This window comes from Mastomys coucha, unplaced genomic scaffold (assembly GCF_008632895.1).
Source record: "Mastomys coucha isolate ucsf_1 unplaced genomic scaffold, UCSF_Mcou_1 pScaffold18, whole genome shotgun sequence".
Taxonomy (NCBI): Eukaryota; Metazoa; Chordata; class Mammalia; order Rodentia; family Muridae; genus Mastomys; species Mastomys coucha.
Genome location: NW_022196900.1, coordinates 58,279,786 through 58,301,203, shown reverse-complemented (window position 1 = coordinate 58,301,203; position 21,418 = coordinate 58,279,786). Strand labels below are relative to the sequence as shown.

Below are 21,418 nucleotides of genomic sequence, written 5' to 3'. Positions count from 1 at the left end.
CTTAAGCTTTCTGAATAGTAAAGCGTCAAATAGTTTCTTGTCTTTTGTATGACATTGGTGATGGTGGTATTTGTGAGGGATAGTTTGAGTTTCCATTTAGTTTGTTAGTTAATTATTGAGCTTTGGAAACTCCTTCCTGTTTGCTGTGTAAGCAATCACTCATCTCTAGTGATGGTGATGCGTGCCCCTTTGCAGCCATTGGCAACGCTACTGGTTTAAGCGTTGGTTGGCCTACAGTTTTTTTCTTTGCTGTCAAAAGAGGAAAAACTGGTCTTCTGTCCTGACCCATAACTTACTGTCTGAATTTTAGGCTCTCTAACTTGAGAATCTGAGCATGGGAGTGACAGTAGTCTATCCAGAACACAATACCCAGAATACGTCTCCATCTGCCTTTTTGTTTAGTTCAGTAGTAATATTTCACACATTTGGCTTGTAACCTTTTTCTTGCCCTGACCTAAAAAATGTATTCACATTAACTAGTTGCAGATTGTATCATTTAATTGCTGGCTATTTTTGCTTTTCTAGATAATGCTTGATTTTATTCAGGCAAAGGAATTCTTTGTTTTTTTAACCTAGGATCTTTAGAATTATCTTTAGGTGTGTGTGTGTGTGTGTGTGTGTGTGTGTGTGTGTGTGTGTGTGTGTGTGTGGTGTAAAACAAAGTTGCTATTTCTTATTTTTTATATCACTTATGAAGATAGAGAAATTAAAAACATACTTTCTTTTTTTTTGTTTTGTTTTGTTTTGTTTTGAGACAGGGTTTCTCTGTGCAGCCCTGGCTGTCCTGGAACTCACTCTGTAGACCAGGCTGGCTTCGAACTCAGAAATCCGCCTGCCTCTGCCTCTCAAGTGCTGGGATTAAAGGCGTGCGCCACCACCGCCCAGCTAAAAACATACTTTCATTTAAGTGATGTTGGTAATGAATTGGATGTCCCTGTAGTGACTATTTCAAGGGGCACAGCGGGAAGTGTAAGCAAGAAGAGAACAGGGGGAACAGCTGCCACATTTTGTGTCCAAGACGCAACTGTGTTTGAGTAAAGGTGGTGTTTGTGTGTTTCTTATTTTTTTTATTGCTCATGAAATATTGAAACATTTAAGACAATGATTTTTACTTATAGTCTCTATGGTTGCATCAACTGCTATAAAGTAGAACTTCACATAACTGTCAGTATTTCTTTTTATTTCTAATTATTTCTTTTTAAAAAAAAGAATATGTGTTAATTTTAATTTAGAAACTAAATCAATTTATAATTTTTGTGGAATTTTGTAAAGTGGTTATTTTTTAGGGGGTCCCCTCTTACTAATTATGTGTTCTTTATTGCAACTCTAGGTCCTGGGGGTTTGGGAGGATCCGTGCATTATGCCACAATGGCTAGGTCTGCAGTGAGACCTGCAAGCCTTAACTTAAATCGTTCTCGAAGCCTTAGCAACAGTAACCCAGATATATCTGGGACTCCCACATCACCAGATGATGAAGTTCGGTCAATCATTGGCAGTAAGGTAAACCGAGGACATGCTATCCATTTATGATAGTTATCGAAGTATTTAATTTATTCTTAATTTTAAGATGTATTTAAGTTCAAAGTAAGTATGAAATTTTTTTCTATTTTACTTGAGTTAGAAAAAAGCAAAATATTCCTATTCTGTCAGTAAGTACTTTTCACATTTCTATTAAATATGTTTGCTGTTATAAAATCTGCCAAAATCTAAAATTTGTTCATGATAAATCATCACATATAACTTGTCTGATATATCATGTGAAAAATCGTTAGATTGATTCTATAGCATGGGGAGGGACCTCTGTGATTGATGTATACAAGAGATGTGCTTTCAGCGATGCCATGTGTGAGCTCCTCCTTCAGGAGAGCACCCAGCATAGTTCCTGACCTTGGTTGGTAAGAGTTACATTGCCTATGACCCTATGGGTGAACTGCACTAGGAGTAGAAAGTGTGATTATTTAACCAGTTAGCAATGAACCCAGACAAGAGAAGGATCAACTAGGAGAAGATCCACCTACACTTTATTCAGAGCCTCCATTATTATCACACCAGAAATATTCAGGAAAATTACTTTTCTGCATATATAATACAAAGATAAATCTGAGTTTATGCTTAGGAAAAGTACCTAAGATTTTTTAACCTCATTTTTAGCCTCATTTTTTTTTGTGTGTAGTAGAAGGCATTACTTAGCAGTTGTATACTACAGAGCTTATAATCAGTATAATGAGTCCTGTTTGGGAACTACAAGTGTTGTCCAAAGGTAGATAGCATATTTCTTGAAATTCTACCTTAAATATATCTCTTAATTTCTATACATTGTACCTTCTATAACAATTATTCTTTTTATACTTGTTATATAACTTCAAGATTTAGAACAAGAAAGTCTATATTATATATTAATTGGTATTAGTTTTGCTTTTTAAGAAAATCATTAAATGGAACATAATAACAACTTGTCCAATTATATATAAAAATTAGTATGCACATGTACATGTGGGTGTGTATACTAATTTCTTTTTTTAAGAAAAAAATCATCACAGTATGTCTTAATTAAGTTTTCTTTTTTTGAGACAGTGTCTCATTATATACCTCAGGCTAGCTTTGAACTCCTGTTCCTCTTGCTTCAGCCTCCCATGTGCTGTAATAACAGGTATGTTCTGCTGACCCAGATCTAATTAAGCTTTATTTTAAGTAGTTTTACATTTTTCACTTTCATTGAAAAACTGGTAATTACTTTCATATTTTTCCTTAATGTTAATAACATACTCTTATCTCATAAAAATGTAAGGAGTCTAAATTTTTTGTATGCCTGTTAAATTCTTACTTTATTGTCTAGTTTATGCCACCGTATCTCCTTCCCTTTAGAGGTGGTGTCTTTTGTCTTAATCATGGTCTTTCCATAGGTCTTCCCTCAGGACCGGTAACTTAGCCTTCATGGTTTCATTTCATCCATTTTGTCATCTAGCCATTATCCATACTTCTTTGTAGTGTCCCAACTCTGGGAGTTTGCTTTCCTTTTCAGCTTCTAGTCACTTAATCTTGTTTTCCTGGAGAGGAAAGAGCTTAGAGTAGTTTCCAAATGTTCTGTCTTCCTCCTTAGTCATCACAACTAGTCAGGACCAGTCATATATTCTTGTCACAATCAAACCTCAATATCTCTTTTCTTCTCAAACTTAAAACCATCATTAGAAACAGCTGACTGGCTCTTCTGTGTCTTAAAAATGTCAGCTAGCATTCCCTGAAATCCCCGGTGCTCCAGGCAGGCAGGCAGGCAGGCAGGCAGGCAGGCAGGCAGGCATTCTGTGTTCCTTTCACCATTTCATTCTGCCATAGGTTGTTGCCACAGACCACCTAATACCTTCACCTCCTTAATCTTGACCACCATGACCTCCAGCTTTTGTCTTCTGCTTAAGGAAGATGAGCCTTCCTTTGCTTACAGTCTGCAGCTTCTTCTTGTCTGTGAGTCTCTTCCTTTTCTTGCCTACTCAGGATTCCCAGTTTAGGAGTTCTTTGATCTCTTGTCCTGTGTGATCAGTTCCTTCCTATATACCAAATCATTTTCATTCACAGACAGACATGTTATTTCTCACTTTAAAAAATTCTCCCTAGTGTTCCTGCTGCTACTTTGTACACTATTTTCTGGTATTTGGGGGTTGGGGGGCAGAAGGGAGGTGTATCCTGGAACCTGTGCTGGGATTATGCCAGCTCTACTGTCTCTTAGAGCCCATTTACTTTGTGTCTTGTTTCTTTTACTTGTAAACTTTGTACCTTCAGTTCTTTTACTCTTGATGTCTTTTTTAATTAACTTTCCTGCTATCTCCCACCCAAATTGTACTTGTTAATATTACAGTTGTTCTCCACTGTGCTAAATCCAATAGTTGTGTGTCCAAATTTGGATTTTAAAATTATTTCTTTCATCTTAACTTTACGTTTTTATGTGTTTTTGTGTATGGTATGTGCAAGCGAGTGCAAATTCCTCTGGTAAGAACATCAAATTCCCAGTGGCTGGAGTTGCAGGCACTGTGAGCCCTCTGACTGGGGACCCAGCACAGAGCCTGTGCAAGGGCAGCCCCTGCTCTGAGCCTCTGTTCCGTTCTAATCCTGCCAGGATCTTTGACACAAATTCTTGGTTTTCTTTTGTTTAGTTTGCTTGGCTTCTGAGACTCTATATTGTATTAGTGTTGTTCTTCAGAGTTAACTGTTTCGGTCTTTCCATATTCTTCTAAGTTCCTCCTTTTCTGATAATCTCTTAGTGTGCACATCTCGTGTTTTATTAAGAACTTTTGTAAGTGCTAGGTTAATCACCCCTCACCTTACTCTTCAGTACAGAGCTCTCGCCAGGATTCCACTTGCCTGGTTTCCTAAATCCTTCTTCAGATTGCACATATATTAAATGGAGAGCCTCAGCGTTTTCTGTTTGGTTGAGTTTCTTCTTTTCTTTATCTCCCCTCTCCCGCCCCTGTGCTTTTCATATGCCTTCTTATCATCTCTGCCATCTTAGTATGAGATGGCAGTGTGTCTCTCTGCATTAATGTGATGAGCTTGAGATATTACCCTGCTGTAACTTTCCTTCTGTTCACAACATGATGTCTAGAGCGTTGGTTTACAAGTTAAGATACACAATAGAAGTTGAGTCAGATTGTATCATGTCTTTAAGCACAGTCCTCCTGTGACTACTCTCTGAAATCATTTAGGATTTTACTTAGAGGGCCACCTTCTAGTGAGCTCTGCCTAAGATTCTTATTAAATTCTTGCATAACCAGTGTTTTAGTCTTTTTTCTTTGCTCTGAAAAATGCCACAACACAAGCAACTAGAGGGAGGAGGTGGTAGTGTTAGTTGACACTTGCAGGTTATGTCAGGGAGGTCACAGAGGCAGGAGCCTCAGGACGCTGGCCACCTGGTATCTTTAAGAAGGAAGCAGAGAGGGAGGACTGACTGCATGCAGGTCTCAGCTCATTCTCCATTTTATACAGTTCAGGATCTTCTGTCCAGAGAATGGTCCTGCCTACAATTCATATGAGTCTCCACATAGCAATTAGCACAGTTAGCATAACCCCACAGGTGTGCCCAGAAGGCCATCTCCCAGGTGGGTCTAGATTCTATCAAGTAGACAATTAATACCAATCACCACAAGTCCTCCCATTGCCAGTTGGCACCGAGACAAATCACTTTTAAACCATATCCTACTATCCTTTGACCCTGTAGGCTGCGACCAAGTTATAATAGAAAATGCATTCACTCCAGCTTTAAAAATGCTCACAGTAATTAACAGTTCCTCCACTTCAAAATTCCACATAGCAGGTTAAATAACTCCCACATATAATGACACAGAAAAAACACTCCAACCCCAGATAGAAAAACTGGGATATAGAAGAAACAATCACATCAAAGCAAAACCAGAATCCATAAGGGCAACTATGAAATCCTGCAGCTCTGTGTCTGGCAGGTTCCAAAAGGCTTAAGTAACTCTCGCCTTCATCTCTGGTGCCCTTGGAACACACAGAATCTCTCAGGGCAGATTCTTCTATGCCCACAACTCTTGATTCATGGTTTTGACATCTCTAATATCTTGAGGTCTTCATTGAAGTGTAGGCTTTACCTTCATGGATTTGCACAGTGGCCTCATAGGGCCTCCTCCAAGGACTGCAACCCTATCATACATTGCTTGGCCTCAGTTGCTTTTCGTGACCCTCTCAGCCCCTCAAGTTTCATGCCTTGAAAAACAGGGTCAGGGAGATGTAGCTTGGGTTCCTTGGGATATAGCTGTCTCAGCTTCAGTGTAGTGATCCCAGGGAGTTATTTTCCTAGGCAGTTGATTTTGAGAATTGGTGAACTAATCAACTTAAGTGTTATTCTTTAAGTGAATTTGGGTCTTAACAAATTGGAGCCTCTTAGAAGTACAATGTTGCCTACAATGTATCTCAGTGCTGCACAGGTTTCTCTTTAGTAGTGCTGATCTCTTTAATGGCTATTTTCTTAAAAACAGGTGACTGTTCCTATCTTGACATTTCCTGTGCCATACAAATTAATTAGGCCATTAGCTTTAGATTTAACTATATTCCTGTTCTCAGGACACAGGCAATATGAAACCAGATTCTTGAGCAAAATAGCCATGAATTGGCCCCCCAGTTAAGATCTTGACAGAGTCATAGGCCAGGCTTCCAGTTTCTGCATTTCTTGTAGAATTTGTACCCTACCCTGAGGGTAGCTCATTAAGCTCTGCTTCCTCCCCTCAAAGGTTTGTCTACCTACAAGATAAGACAAAATAATAGTATTGGCATTAGGCAAAAACATACACACAACTGGGTATATTTTACCTTTTTCTTCTTTTTTAAACAGCTAGAAAGTTGTTACATTAGTATCTTTTGATAATGAATTTGTTTAAGGACTGGTATCATACACACACACATATACATATATATTCAATTTTATAACACTTGAGTTATGAAAGTTATTTACCTCACAAACTAATCAGCTATATATTGTCTTTAGCTTGTTTGTTTGTTTGTTTGTTTGTGTTAGAGAGAGAGGAGCGGGTGTTTCTCCCTTTAGCCCTGGCTGTCTTAGCTTTACTTAGCTTTTGATGTGTAATTACAACTATTCAAGCATCAATGTTGTATTTATGGAGTATAACTGGCAGCAAATTGATATTTTATTCTGATATTAATTTCCATAAACATTTTAAAAAGAAATTTTAAACATAGTTGTAATACATTTGTATGGGCAGTATACTTTTACTCATTACAAATTAATTAATTCAAATACAAAATTTTAATCTCTAGAATATTTTTGTATAAACAACTTCTAGTATCTGCCACCTTCAAGGCATTACCCTTTGAACCTCCTTAAATTATGACGAAGGCTGTCATTATTTCTACTTTGTAGATAAGAAAATGAATAAAAAGTCATTTATTTTAGATTTTTAAATTAGCAAGCAGAAAAGTTTGTATGAACCTTATCTTCTATCTTAGGCAGTCAATGAAGGAAAAAAGATGATTATATTAATATTAGTTACTTCAACTGTTCTGTGTTTGAGAAGAAAAAAAGTAGAGAAAATATTCTCCCTAAAGTCAAAACTCCAATCAGTGGTTAATTTCCTTTCAGAAACTTCTCTTGAGATACTAAAAATTGTGCTGATGTGTGGCCTTCCCCTCAGACTCTCACTGACCTGTTTCATGGTGGGCTGGGAACGCCACATTTTCTGTTGCTGTTGGGAATCTTCCTGAGGGCCCACTGCCTAAACGGAGCTGGTGCTCAGTGTGCCAACATGGCTTCATTTTCAAGCAGTCTTGTCTTTGGTATTTCTGGTTCCAGTACATTCTTGGCTTTAGTATTTTTAATCAGATTGCTTTGGGTTATCTTTGTAATCCTGGCCTCTAAAATCCTCTAAACACCCATTATAACTTGCCCCAACTCCATTTAGCAGGTTCTCTCCCCTTAGGTGAGTTTGAAATCTGGAAGTTGGGGGTAGAGAACAGAATATGAATTTTATAAAACAACTTTACATGATTCTAATAATCTTAGGCTTGGGAAGTTGAAGTCAGGCCTGAGCTGACTTCATCAGAACCAATAATCCCTTTCAATAACTTGCTGGTATATTCATTAATAATAACTAACATTAAGATATAATGAGAGTAATGATAGAAATATAATTCCTTGAGAGAGACTTGTTTTTCTTACATATTTATATGAGATAGAATCCATATATCTAAATGACCAATATTAATAAAAAGAAATACAACTTCACATTCACTGTTGTTATTAGGAAGGGGCAAATTTAGCTTTTCTCTTACATAATGTTTTCCCTCATGTTTTTTATTTTCTAAAAGAAAAAAAGGCAAGGTTGACAGAATTGTGGCGTTCTCACTGCAGAGGAGCATTCAGCTAGTAAGAACGCACTTAGTGAACTTACGTTCTTCCAGCAGAGTACTTATTTTCTTCCTCCGAGACTCAGTTCAGTTAAGAGTTTGTACCATATTTAGGAAGAATTTTGAGGGTAATGCTGTAGAAATATCTGTGGTTTGTACTTTAAGGTAACATTTTACATTGAAATGACCTTAAAATACTATACTTCATACTCTTCTCTTTAGAAGTCCCGCTATATGATGAGATGCTGTGGATGAACTAATGCTCTCTGTGTACCTGAGATCGTTGGGTTGCTTTAACAGTACTAATGCAGACCATGTTTGCATCGGGAGGACTGGGTTCTTTAAGATAATTCATAGCATGCACCATGTAACATTTCTCTCCTTTCCAACTGCTCTCTGTTATGTGCTTAGGGTTTAGATCGCTCCAATTCCTGGGTTAACACTGGTCCAAAAGCTGCCCCATGGGGATCCAACCCCAGTCCAAGTGCAGAATCAACACAGGTGGTGTTTGCATTATAGGTTTCTTTATTGGCTGATGATGTTTCCCTCTAGAACATTACCTTTTAGTACATGCTGTGATTTCAGTGGCTTGCTTTTATTTAATCATTGTAAGTGTGTATTTTTACCTAGCACATTCCCCAACTACTATGCATGAATCCACCAGCTGCACCAGTAATGCACTCCTCTTGTTTTTCTGTCTCCTCCTGCCTCCTTTTTACACATCATATCAGTGTCTTTGTGCCTGCTGTTTATGCACTGAGACCTTTATAACAGGTTCTCTCCAGGGCTTGTACCTCTTTAGTAGGAAATTTTTATGTTGAAAATATCTAACAGTTTTCCATTTGATTTAAAGTAAATCTAAATATATCATTTCCTGTGGCCTTTATTACCTTCGTTTTTTCATAATCACCAAATAGAAAGATTCATAGTAAGTTGAAGTTAAATATAAATAAATATGGAGTGTACAGTACGTATTGCTATAAGAATAAATGCTGGAGGAAAAACTTTAATTTGTAATGTGTTGCAAAGTATGAAATTTATTATAATTATGACATATTTTAAGACTAGTTGCTTGATAACTAACTGCATGATGTATCAAAATATACTTCTTATCTGTGTATTGGCTTTGAAGGAAATGCTCTAATTCCTAAAACAGAATCCAATTCTCCATTTAAGATTAGAATTATATTACATATAGTTTATGACAAACCTAAATGGTGTGTTTTTAATAGAAAAAAGTAAAGTTTCTAAATTCCCATTTAAGATTATAATTGATTTATATTATGTACAGTTTATCACAAACTTAAATGGTATATTTATAATAAAAATGTAATGTTTTAAAAGTTTTCATTTCCTTTATTGAGTACAAAATTCTTGATTTCTATTTTTTTGCCAGATAGCAGTTGAGAAGTATGTTTTTGCTTTTTATATGTTTTCGCTAGATATGTGCATGTATAGATTACACAGGTAAGTTTCATTCTTTGCAGCACTCTCTGTATTACAATCACTAAGGTAATTAATCCTAAAGACAAAAAAAAATAGAAGCAGTTTTCATACTGCTTTTAAAGCAGCTTAAAATAACGTAATGCGATCAGAAATAGTCTAAATGTTTAAAACTGAGTGTAGTCCGTGACTTCCGAGCCCCACAGCAGTGTTAATGTTCTCTCGCCATTCGTTCACCTTCACCCATAGGCTATGGATCGAAGTTGTAATCGTATGTCTTCGCACACAGAGACGTCAAGTTTCTTACAAACATTAACGGGACGCTTACCAACTAAAAAGGTAGATTCATAAGAAGACAGAGGGGGAAAGTAATTCCAACAATTAAAATCTTGTAAAGATTCCTTACACAACCAGTACTAAAATAATTTTGTTGTGTCTAAAACTACATTTGAACAAGCAGTGTTGGTCTGGAGCCTCTGGGCCATGCCACTGTTGTTCAGGGTTTGTTTTCATTAAGATGATTTTTCTATTCTTGGAATTGATTGTAGAATACAGTAATTCAAATGAGATCATAAAATTTTATTACCAGAAAAATATATGAGCTCTTAATTCTGTTTCTGTAACTACTTCTGTTTTGTTTTAAATCTCCAGGGAAAGGAAGATGAGTTAGAAAAGTTGTCACTCTTAGTAAGCGATGCTGACTTGCCCCTTATGCACAGCCCTGTTAGGCCTTTCACAGTACTCTGTGCTACTTTGCAAGTGCTTTGTATGCATATCCATTATAAGAAAGTTTCTGCTTTTCAAAAATACATCTTAAACACCTGAAACTTAATAGCATACAGAAAAGTTTAAATTTGTAATGGTATTTCCTAAATTGTACCAGCAAAGTTGATAAATGTATGTTCAAATATGTATTTAAAATACAAACAAAATCAAATTTGTAGCTGTGAGGTTTTGGTTTAGTTTTGCATTTGCAAGTGCAATTTAGGAAGTTGTTTCCTGCCTGTCCTTTTAAAATTACATTTTACTCCAAGATAACATGTAATTTTTCAGCTTTGAACATGCCACACTGTGTTCATGCATAAATAGTCGTTTCGTTAATGGGTGTGTCCATGGCATCTCCAGTGTTTGTGTGCCCTGAGGAGCTCACTCCCATTGCGCCCTCATTTGTGCCTGTGTTGTCATTCGGTTTATGTTATCAGCAGGCCTGACTTTGATAATAACCGTGATTTATTTCTGGATAGCTTTTCCACGAGGAACTGGCTTTGCAGTGGGTGGTTTGCAGCGGCAGCGTTCGGGAATCGGCTTTGCAGCAAGCCTGGTTCTTTTTTGAGTTGATGGTAAGCAAACTGAGCATGTTCTCTAATACTTTCTAACTCAGTAAGCAATTTTGTATCAGCTCATTTTTCTTTTACTTTAGAAATTACATCCCCATGTTTGCCCCCAAGCATAATTATACATATTTGCTCCTAAATATATGTCATGGGCACCAACACAATATGGGTAAAATTATAATGTGTGAGGTTCAATTCATCTCTGCTTTGGTTTTGTCTTGTTCTAAAGATTTATTTATTTTATATATATGAGTACAGTGCAGCTGTCTTCAGACATGCCAGAGGACGACATCGGATCCTATTACAGATGGTGGTGAGCCACCATGTGGTTGCTGGGAATTGAACTCAGGACCTCAGGAAGAGCAGCCAGTGCTCTTAACCACTGAATCATCTCTCCAGCCCCTGTCTTGTTCTTCTTGACTACATAAGAAAACTTGTGACAGTCTTTGCTTATCTGTGCAAGTTAATGAAGTCAGTGCTGTAGATGTTGTAACAATTATTTAGAGCTTTATAAATATATCATGTTATTATTATAGGTGAACAGTGCATAGGGAAATGCAATTATAGTCAATTTTAGAAACACTTTTTGCTTATTTCAATAAGTGCTACACAAACCAATTTTTGTTCATGTCAAATATCACATGGCTATACTTATATACATGCAGACCTCTTATGAACCAAAGCAGTAAGTATTTATCAGGTGATTATGCATGCCTGTTACTGAGGCCATGAGAGGTTTAGGTAGCAGGACTACCTAAATTCAAGTCCTGACATTATGGCCCTAGGGATCTTCTTCTAGTGTTCTCTCTTAGCACTAGAAAGCTCAGGTCATGGTATCATTTTATTTCAACAAAAATAATATTTAAAAAATAAGGAGCAAAACAAAAGCCAAAACAAAGAAATAAGAACAGGGAAAGAGAGAGAGGAGGGTAGAAGGAAGAGAGATGGAGGGAGGGAGGAGAGAAGGAGGTTAAAGGGTCTTTTAGAATACAACATACAGTTCAGCAGCATTGACTGTTACCTGTATTTGAGATACAAAACATTTTTTCCCTGCAAATTTACTAATCTCAAGAGAAGGTAAACCTGGGAATGTGTGTGTCTGAAAGCTCATTTTCTCTTAGAATATCAATATCAAATTTACAACTCACAGACTTTTATTGTAAGATAGGAATCGGCAATTTTGGCTTTAACAGAAGTCTTCTATGTATTTTCAGATTTCTTAAATATGAGTCCAAAGATTACAGTTGCAGAGTTAGCTATAGTTGGGCTTGGTGGCATGTCCCTCTCATTGCAAGGCCATTTAGAAAGAAGCCTGGCTGCTGGGAGCCATAGTGCACATCCCCAGTGACAAGCAGGCACATCTCTTGAGTTTGAAGACAGTTGGGACAGCATAGAGAATTCCTGGCTAGTCAGAGCTATGAAATGAGACCCTGTTTAAAAAGTGGGATGGGGCAGGGGTCTGGGATATAGACAGGTGACAGAGTTCTTGACCATCATGCAATGCCCTATGCTCATTTGTCACTTCAACAAAAAATCTGATTGTGCTGCGTGCTGTTAACACATTAACTCTCTTTAAAAGTAAATGCTTACATTCTTTATTACCATTACTAGTGTTATGTTGAAAATGTATCCAAAAGCATTCTGTAAGCTGAAGTCACTTAAAATGATCAACTGATACTTTATGTAATAGCTCTTGATGACTACAGAGACAGCAGGCTTTCTAACCATCAGAGGCTTCTAAGTTAGGGGCAGTGGGGTGAAAAATTGAGTGAGTCTTAAAATTTCTGGATTAAAAATGTTCTTATACTGTGAAGTTATGACAGAATAATTTATGAGAGTAAAGGGAAAAGTTTTACTATGTTTGACATTTCATTGGCATATAGAAAATATTTAAGGAATATTTTCAAAACAGTGGGAAATCAAAAACTATTTCAGTTGACTGCTAAATTACATGGTATATTTTTAAAACAGCCAGAGTATTTAGAGCCATTATAATTTACTTAAAATTAAGCCAGGTAGTAGAACATACATGTAATATTAAGACCTGAGAGGCTAAGACTAGAGGATTGAGAACTCTTGGTTAATCTGGGTTATATTGCAAGATACTGTTCATAAAAATAAAGCAAAACAACAGCCCAGATGATGGTATGTATCCTTTTACAGGTAAAGAGCATGGTGCACCACTTGTACTTTAACGATAAGCTTGATGCTCCGAGGAAAAGCCGTTTTCCGGAACGTTTTATGGATGATATTGCTGCCCTGGTTAGCACAATCGCTGGTGATGTCGTGTCGCGGTTTCAGAAGGTGATACAGACTTCCCATGAATGTCTCATACCAACTGAGAGTCAACTGGTGTTCTTTTTTTCATCACCATCATCATTATTATTGCTTATTCTCTGTCTCCCAGGATACAGAAATGGTTGAGAGACTCAATACAAGCCTTGCCTTCTTTCTCAATGATCTGCTGTCGGTTATGGACAGGGGGTTTGTCTTTAGCCTTATAAAGTCTTGCTACAAACAGGTAATACATACTTGGTAATTGAGTAACTCAAATACTGTGGCAGCTAGTTTCAGGGCTGGAGCTTTAAGAGCATATACTGACACTAAGATGAAAAGTAGTACAGAGTTCTGTGTTGTTAACACTGTGGTGAAAATACACAGTGCGTGCTTTATTGGGACTATATTAAGTGGGTCCCAGAATAGTTAATGTACCCCACCTAGTGTTTCTTCCTTCCTATTTAAAGCTACTCAGATAGTGGTAGAATACAGCCTTTGAATGCTGTGAAAGAACAGCATTTATGTTGAGTGCACAGTTAACTAAACCTTTCCTATCTGTAATATTTATTTATTGGAGAGAGGGTTTCACATAACCTAGGCCAGCTCTAAATTCACTGTCGTAGCTGAAGGTGATCTTGAACTCCTGGTCAACTTCCTGCATCCTGTGCTTCTGATTGTGAGCCATTATGCCAGCTTTTGAGTGGTCCTTAAAGTAAACAGTTGGTTTTCATTACTACTATTTTTAATTAATTAATTGTTTTATTTACATTCCAAATGTTGCTCCCCCTTCCAGTCCCACCTCTCAGAGTCCTTCACCTCATCCCTCTGGAGGTGGGAACACCCTTTCAGAGTTATTACTACTATTTAAACATTAGAGTTTGGACTCATGGTCAGATATTTACTGAAGTTCAAAATGTCATATATTATCTTGCCTTTTGGAAAATACTGACTCTTGTCTTTGGATTGGCTCCTTTAAACGTTGTAGTCACTCCAGAGTTATCAAAGCATTGGAAAGTAAAATCTCTGGGTTTCATCTCAGAATTGTTGAAGTTTGTGAATACAGTTGAAGAGTAACACTTATGAAGCCTTCCTAGCTGGCCCATGGGTTAGTTTTGGAGAGCTGTTGATCAGTAATTCTAGGGAGCTGGATAGCTAGCTTAGTGGTTAAAAGCACTGGCCACTCTTCCTGAGAACCTGGGTTTAATTCTCAACACTCACATGGCAGCTTATAACAGTCTGTAACTCCAATTCCAGAGAATCCAATGATCTCTTCTGGTTTCCCTAGGTGCCAGGCATATACATGATGCACAAATGTACATGCAGGGAAAACACTCATCCACATAAAATAAAATAAATTTTTTTAAAAGAATTCTATTTGACAATATAATTGTTAAAATTTTGAAGGCTTGTTCAATTGGATATGAATACTGATGCAGATGTTTTCAAAACACTGTTCTTTTCCCCCAAAATTTATTTTTTATTACTATCAAATTTATTCTGGCTTATTGGCCTCCTACACTTGCCAAGCATTGAGGTTGATTCAGGGATAACTGTACCTATTAAGTCAGCTGACAGTATGTCTCCTCGAGTAGCCTGAGATGGAGTTGGGAAAAATAGACAGTTATAAATGTATTCAACAGAAGGGTTAAAAAGAAAGCTTTTGATGTATGCTTTTCCTTCATAAGGTACATTTTTGAGAAGTAGAACTATTAATGCAGCATTGGCAATAAAAGAATTTGACTTTAGGTTAGTCAAGTGCATTTATACTGTAGACTTGTGGATTCACGTTTGTAGTGTTTGATATAATTTTACAAAAGAAAGTATTGTCATATAAGCCACAAAATCTCCAAATACTGTTATTGTGGTATATTACTGTGGGAGAAAAAATATACCAGCTGATGTTCTCTTATTTATACACTACTCCCAAGGTGTCAGCAAAGCTCTATTCACTGCCAAATCCAAGTGTCCTGGTGTCTCTGAGGTTGGACTTTTTGCGAATCATCTGCAGCCATGAGCACTATGTTACATTAAACTTACCCTGCAGCTTGCTCACCCCACCTGCATCTCCATCACCTTCTGTTTCTTCTGCAACATCTCAGGTATGCAAAATGTGAGGACATACATATGTTTATACTTATACAAATGGGTAAAAAACTGTTAATGTGTTATTTGATGGTTAATTAGGAATAATAGGCTCACTTCTGAGTGCTTTATAAATATTAGCTCATCTAATTACCAGAAGAACTCTAGGAGTTTTGTTATTATCCATATTGGATACCTCCAAATCAAAAACATAGAAAGTAAGAAGTGGTCGGGGGATAAATAAAGCCAAGACTTTATTCCAGAGCCAGGTTTAAGCTTGATCTTGAGCTTCTTTCACTCATATATGCACATAAGAATGAGCTTACCTATGTAAACTCGTTTGTTTGTTTGTTTTGATGTTTTCATAAATCAAGTTTTCTTGAAGCAGATATAGAGACCAAGTTTGGGGTAAATACCTGTGAAAGGAAGCCTGACTGCAGCACCAGCCTGCCAAGCTCAGCCTAGATCACTCATATACAGAAACTCAACGCACATTAATGGTTGCACTTGACTTACAGCTAGCATTTTCTTTGAAGATTCAAAAAGATTAGGATTTTATAGTTATAGTGTTATAGAAACCACGATTTTCCTCCTCTCTAATAAAATGCTCCTTTTATATTCATCATGAGTTATACAATCTATTTGCATAGTAGCTCCTAATGTCTGAAATCAGAGTTAATCTTATGCACTTCCTAATCCTATTTCTATGGTGTAGAATGCCCAGGTCCTGTTCTCTAGGCTAACACAGTCTTACATGTTTGTTTAAAAAAATTAAACCTTACTTACATAAACTGGAAAAATGGAAGGTATTAGAGAGCCAGCTACAGCTTTTTGTTTCCTCTTTCAGTACATTTCTTGGATCAACCTACTGTCACATACCTTCTGCCTCCCTAAAGGATGCAACTAGCCCTTGCATTCTTGCTCTGTCTTCTTTTAAAGATGTGGCTATACATGCAGAGACAAATTAGTCATAGATACCTTTCCTAAATCATCCTTACTGTGTGACATTTACCTATGAAATTTCATAGAATTTCTTGAGTTATCTTGTTCACTTTCTTATTTAACTGTGTAATTTTCAGATTTTAGTGATTAATATAGATAGTTAGGGTTTTATTGCTGAGAAGAGACACCATGACCATGGCAACTCTTATAAAAGAAAACATTTAATTGGGGCTGCCGTACAGTTTCAGGTTTAGTCCATTATTGTCATGACAGCGAATTTTGTAGCATGCAGACAGACATGGTGCTGGAGAAGGAACTAAGAGTTCTACGTCTTGATCTGCTGGCAGCAGAAGGAGAGGGTGCTACACTGGGCATAGCTTGAGCATAGGAGAACTCAAAGCACACCCCTCAATGACACACTTCCTCCAACAAAGCCATACTTCCTAATAGTGTCACTCCCTATGAGCCAAGCATTCAAACAGATGAGTCTATCGAGGCATACCTCCCATTCAAACCACCATAATAGACATCTCCTTAGGTAGCATTCCTAAAACCTCCTTACTACATGGCATTCACATGTGAAATTCTTATAGAATTTCTTGAATTATCTTGTTTACTTTCTTATTAAACGGTAATTTTCATATTTTAGTAGCTGACATAGACATACTTTTGGGAGGGGGCAGACAGTATTCTTTATACTTAATTTTCTCTACAGAAATAGGAAATCCAATGCTGGAGGTGTAGACACACACACACACACACACACACACAGTGTGTGTGTGTGTATTTCTGCCCCTCAGAGGGTTATTGAAGTAGTAGGTGATTAAAAGAATAAAAGGTGAAAACAAATAGAAAATCTCAGTATGAGAAAATCAAAGTTAAACCTTTTGTAAATAAATTTCAGTAGTAAAATTGATAAACTATTTGGAAGATTGAGGCCATAAGATCATGAGTTGAGCAAGCTGCTTTCCTAAGCACCCTCTGTCTGAAGTCAGAGTTGATCTTGTACACTTTTGAGCCCTCTTCCTAAGGTCTGTAATTTCCAAGTAGAATTCCTGGGCTAGGTCAGTCTTCTCTGGGTAGCAAAAATGAAGAAATCATCATAGCATCCCATACCTAAAGTAAGAGCAGTTACTTGTCTGTGAACTCTTCGGAGTAACTTTTGTCTGACATAATAGCATTACATGTCATCTATTGCAATGCCACAGCTGTAGGATGCTTGCTGCACAGCTATCAACAGTTGAGTTCTTCCTTACCCCCAACAGAGCTCTGGATTTTCCACCAGTGTGCAGGACCAGAAGATCGCAAACATGTTCGAATTGTCCTTACCCTTCCGCCAGCAGCATTACCTGGCAGGCCTTGTGTTGACAGAGCTCGCACTTATTCTAGACCCTGATGCTGAAGGGTGAGTATGCCTGTTTCACACTAGAGGAAATGTGTTGTGGTTTGGATAGTGGGACTGATCCTGCTAAGATTTTAATTTAATACTATTCCTGTTTCTTTATTCTCCAGCATCCATATGTTTGTTATTTCTGTACTGATTACTTTCAGGAATGGTGTTTATATTTTATTTAATCTCCTCTGAATTTGAGATTTATTGGCACACTATATCACGCTTGATGCTGTAGCATTTTTCTAGTAATACAATAAACAGTTGTGTGTATTAGTATGTGAATATTTATTAAAATACAGCAGGCACAGGGCTGGAGAGATGGCTCAGCAGTTAAGAGCACTGACTGCTCTTCCAGAGGTCCTGAGTTCAATTCCCAGCAACCACTTGGTGGCTCACAACCATCTGTAATGGGATCTGATGCCCTCCTCTAGTATGTCTGAAGACAGCTATATATACATAAAATAAAACATAAAAAAAATACAGTAGACACTTTTCCGTTAAAGAAAATAGACTTAATTTTTCTTTAATTCCTTGTGAGAAAAATTTATAATTTTCCTTCCTACTGTGTAGCATTTTATCTTAAAACTTATCCTATCCTTTTAAAAATGTCTGCTGTTAGAGGATTTTTGGAAATTGTTATAAGAAAAGATACCATTTGATGATTTTCATTTATGAAATACGTTGGTATCTTCTGGGATCCCTTATGGGTGGTACCTATCTTAACTGTTATGTTTAAGTCTGTTTGATAGCCTGACATGACACTAACCTAAATTTTTAGCTATTTGGAAGGCTATAGCCATAGAATCATGAGTTTGGGGACAGCCTGGGCAGCATAGCAAGATGTCTCCTGTTTAAGAATAAAACAGGATGGAGAAGTGCCTTAGTATTTAAAGAGTATATCCTACTTCTCTGGAGGACCTGAGTTTGGTAACCAGCACTGGTGTCAGGATCTGCTGCTGGTGGGTAGCTCCAGATCTGACACCTCTGTTAGTCTCTCAGGAAACGTGCATTCCTGTGCTCATACACACACACACACACACACACACACACACACACACACACTAATTAAAATAAAAGCTAAATATTGTAAAGTTAAAATTGTATAATCACGATTTATTTGTGTAAAAAAAAATTTTGAAACTCTGATCACCTTAAGTTTATCCTGAAGTGTCATACAAGAGATCCCAGAAACAAAAACATATAACTTTAAACAGATTTTTAATGGATGTTAATCTGATTAAGAGATTAAAGAATGGCCTGACAGTGGGTAAGAGCACTCACTGACTGCTCTTCCGAAGGTCCTGAGTTTGGATCCCAGCAACCACATGGTGGCTCACAACCACCCATAATGAGATCTGACACCCTCTTCTGGTGTGTCTGAATATAGCTACAGTGAATTACACCAGAGCGAGTGGAGCAGAGCAAGCGGGCTGGCAGAGGTCCTGAGTTCAATTCCCAGCAGCCACACACATGAGAGCTCATGGCCATCTATACAGCTATAATGTACTCATACACATAAAATAAATAAAATAAATCTTTAAGAAAAAGAGAGATTAAAGAAAAAGTATATTCATAAAATCCTTAGTAATATATCAGTGACATAGTTGATACTGAAAAATTTTAAATGCAGACTCTCTGCTAATGAATGATTTGAATTTTTAAAATAATGGGAACCTACATGTGGAATATTTCTTAAAGAAGTAGTTTCCACCAGAACCGTGGGGTTCTGAAGAGGTGTTTTGTAGGCTCCATGCAGGTAGAAGTTTGTGTCGATTCTGTACAGAGAGAAAAAAGTTTAAATGGCTGAGACTCTATGCCTGTCAGTTCTGTTTGTAAGCACTTTCATGTCTTACCATTTGACAAAAAAAAAGTATACCATTTAAAAATAATTAAAGGTATGCATTTTTTGAGAAGGGAAGATATTCTATAATTTTTCCAAACATACTTGCTTTCCTTAATAACTGGTGTACCTCAGGCATTTGAGTTATTGTAAGTGACTACACTTATTTACCAGACCAAGGTCATCTGATACGTCCTCAAGGAATTAAATCAGGCCAGGTTGGAGGGGCCACAGCGCAACTAGGGCTTTGACAATTTTATTGAAAGCAATCAGTCTTTTTATAAAGAATATAATGGCAGTTTCCAGGATTGCCAAGCAAGATACAATGATGTTTGCAAGTTCTACAAAGAACATAGGATTAAATATCTAAGACTAATTGTCTTGTCAAGCGTCTTTACTTCTTTGATTTCCAAGGGAACATACAGAGAAACACCAAAGAGGTCTGCATGCCTCACTGCTTGAAGGACTATATTCTCTCAGGAGCTGGAATGTACACTGTAGCTGTACAGATAGATGATTATGAACCTTCATGTGGTTGTTGGGAATTGAATTTCGGACCTCTGCTTGCTCCCTCTGGTCAGCCCCGCTTGCTCTGGCCCAAAGATTTATTTATTATTATAATAGATAAGTACACTGTTACTGTCTTCAGATGCACCAGAAGAGGATGTCGGATCTTATTTCAGGTGGTTGTGAGCCGCCACAGTGTGGTTGCTGGGATTTGAACTCAGGACTTCCGAAAGAGCAGTCAGTGCTCTTACCCTCTGAGCCATCTCACCAGCCCCCTAAATAGTCTTTTAAGATTATGCCATGGCCTTGCTTAAAATTATCCTCCCTCCCTTCCTGTAACTTAAATACCTCTTAGAATGAAACCCAGACTTTTAATAATAGTCCTCAAAGCTCTGCCTTGCTTTTGTCTGTTTCTTAAATGTATCAAGTTCGTTCATACATTTAAGCCATGACACTTGGCATTTTTCTCTGTCCAAAGCAGTGCTTGAGTGGCCGAGGGTCTTCACATAGCCATTCCTGCTTATAGTTTCTCAGGTCTTCTCTGAAAACAAGATCTTCCTGTTGAGGCTCTCATTGCCTGCTAACTTAGAGTCCTGTTACCCTTGCTGCAGTCACTCTTAGCCATGCAGCCGTGTTTTCTCCTCTGCAAAGCACTTCCCTCAGATTTATGATAACCTCGTTAGAGTAGAAGCTAGAGAGAAGGCATCTGTGTGTTCTGCTCAGTTTAGCATTCCTAGAGCTTTAGATTTGTCTAAGGTTCTCCTAGTAACTGGAGTCTCACTCATCTAAGTGTCTAAGGTTGAATGTAACAAGTTCATTTCTACCTTTGAGCCTCAGCAATTGAATTTTCTGTCTAAAACCATGCTTGAATGACCCTCAGATGGTCATATACAGTCTTACAGGTCTAACAAAGATACTCTGCAGGATGCATTGCCAGATCCGTTAAAGGAGTGCTTGTCCTTTGCCTTCCTTCATCGGCTTGCTAAGTAATGGGAACCATGCCTTGATTAGCAGTAACGTGTTCTATAATTAGCCAAAGATGTCCTTCTTACAAACTTCCTTACAGCTGGAGAGTTGACCGAGAAACAGACTAATAGAGGTGAGATCCTCTTGTCTGCTAAAGAGCTGTTCTGGCTTTCCATTGCTATGATAAATGTCATGACCAAAAACAACTTGGAAAGGAAAGGGGTTTTTTGGTTACATGTCCAGATGACAATCCATCATGAACAGAAGTCAGGGCAGAAACTCAGAGCAGGAGTCAGGAAGCAGGAGCTGAAGCAGAAGTCATGAAGGAGTGTTGCTTCTGGCCTTATTCTATAGCTTGCTCAGTTTGCTTTCTTCTGGCAGCCAGAGCCACCAGCCCAGGGGTGGCACCTGTTTCAGTAAGCTGAGCCTTCCCACATCAATCATCAATTAAAAAAAAAAAAAATGCCCCACAGACATGCCCGCTAGCCATTCTGATGCAGGCATTTTCTCAGTTGAGATTCACTCGACTCAGATGCCTCTAGTTTGTGTCATGTTAATAAAAAACTAACCAACATAAGTGTACTGTGATTAAATGTTAATTTTGTAAGACATAGCTTTGTGGAATATGAGAAGATTTATTTTTTTTATACTAGTGTCTATAATATGGCAAGAACCATTTGTGTGTGTGTGTGTGTGTGTGTGTGTGTGTGTGTGTGTGTGCGCGCGCGCGCGCACTTCCCTGACTAAAGTAAACTTAAGAAACAT

General features: G+C 37.6%; 1 protein-coding gene across 7 annotated transcripts in view; it reads left to right on the top strand.

Moving 5' to 3' along the window:
- Dock7 (dedicator of cytokinesis 7) overlaps positions 1-21,418 on the top strand; it is a 206,303-nt gene that overhangs the window by 132,627 nt on the left and 52,258 nt on the right. For 4 of the 7 annotated variants that reach the window (XM_031377915.1, XM_031377919.1, XM_031377914.1 and 1 more), the window contains 8 exons: positions 1,331-1,500; positions 8,281-8,370; positions 9,562-9,651; positions 10,557-10,652; positions 12,810-12,950; positions 13,054-13,167; positions 14,852-15,022; positions 17,213-17,352. In XM_031377915.1, the coding sequence (XP_031233775.1) occupies positions 1,331-1,500; positions 8,281-8,370; positions 9,562-9,651; positions 10,557-10,652; positions 12,810-12,950; positions 13,054-13,167; positions 14,852-15,022; positions 17,213-17,352 (1,012 nt within the window). The remainder of the gene's footprint in view (positions 1-1,330; positions 1,501-8,280; positions 8,371-9,561; positions 9,652-10,556; positions 10,653-12,809; positions 12,951-13,053; positions 13,168-14,851; positions 15,023-17,212; positions 17,353-21,418) is intronic. The other 3 variants (XM_031377916.1, XM_031377918.1, XM_031377917.1) reach the window with 2 other exon arrangements.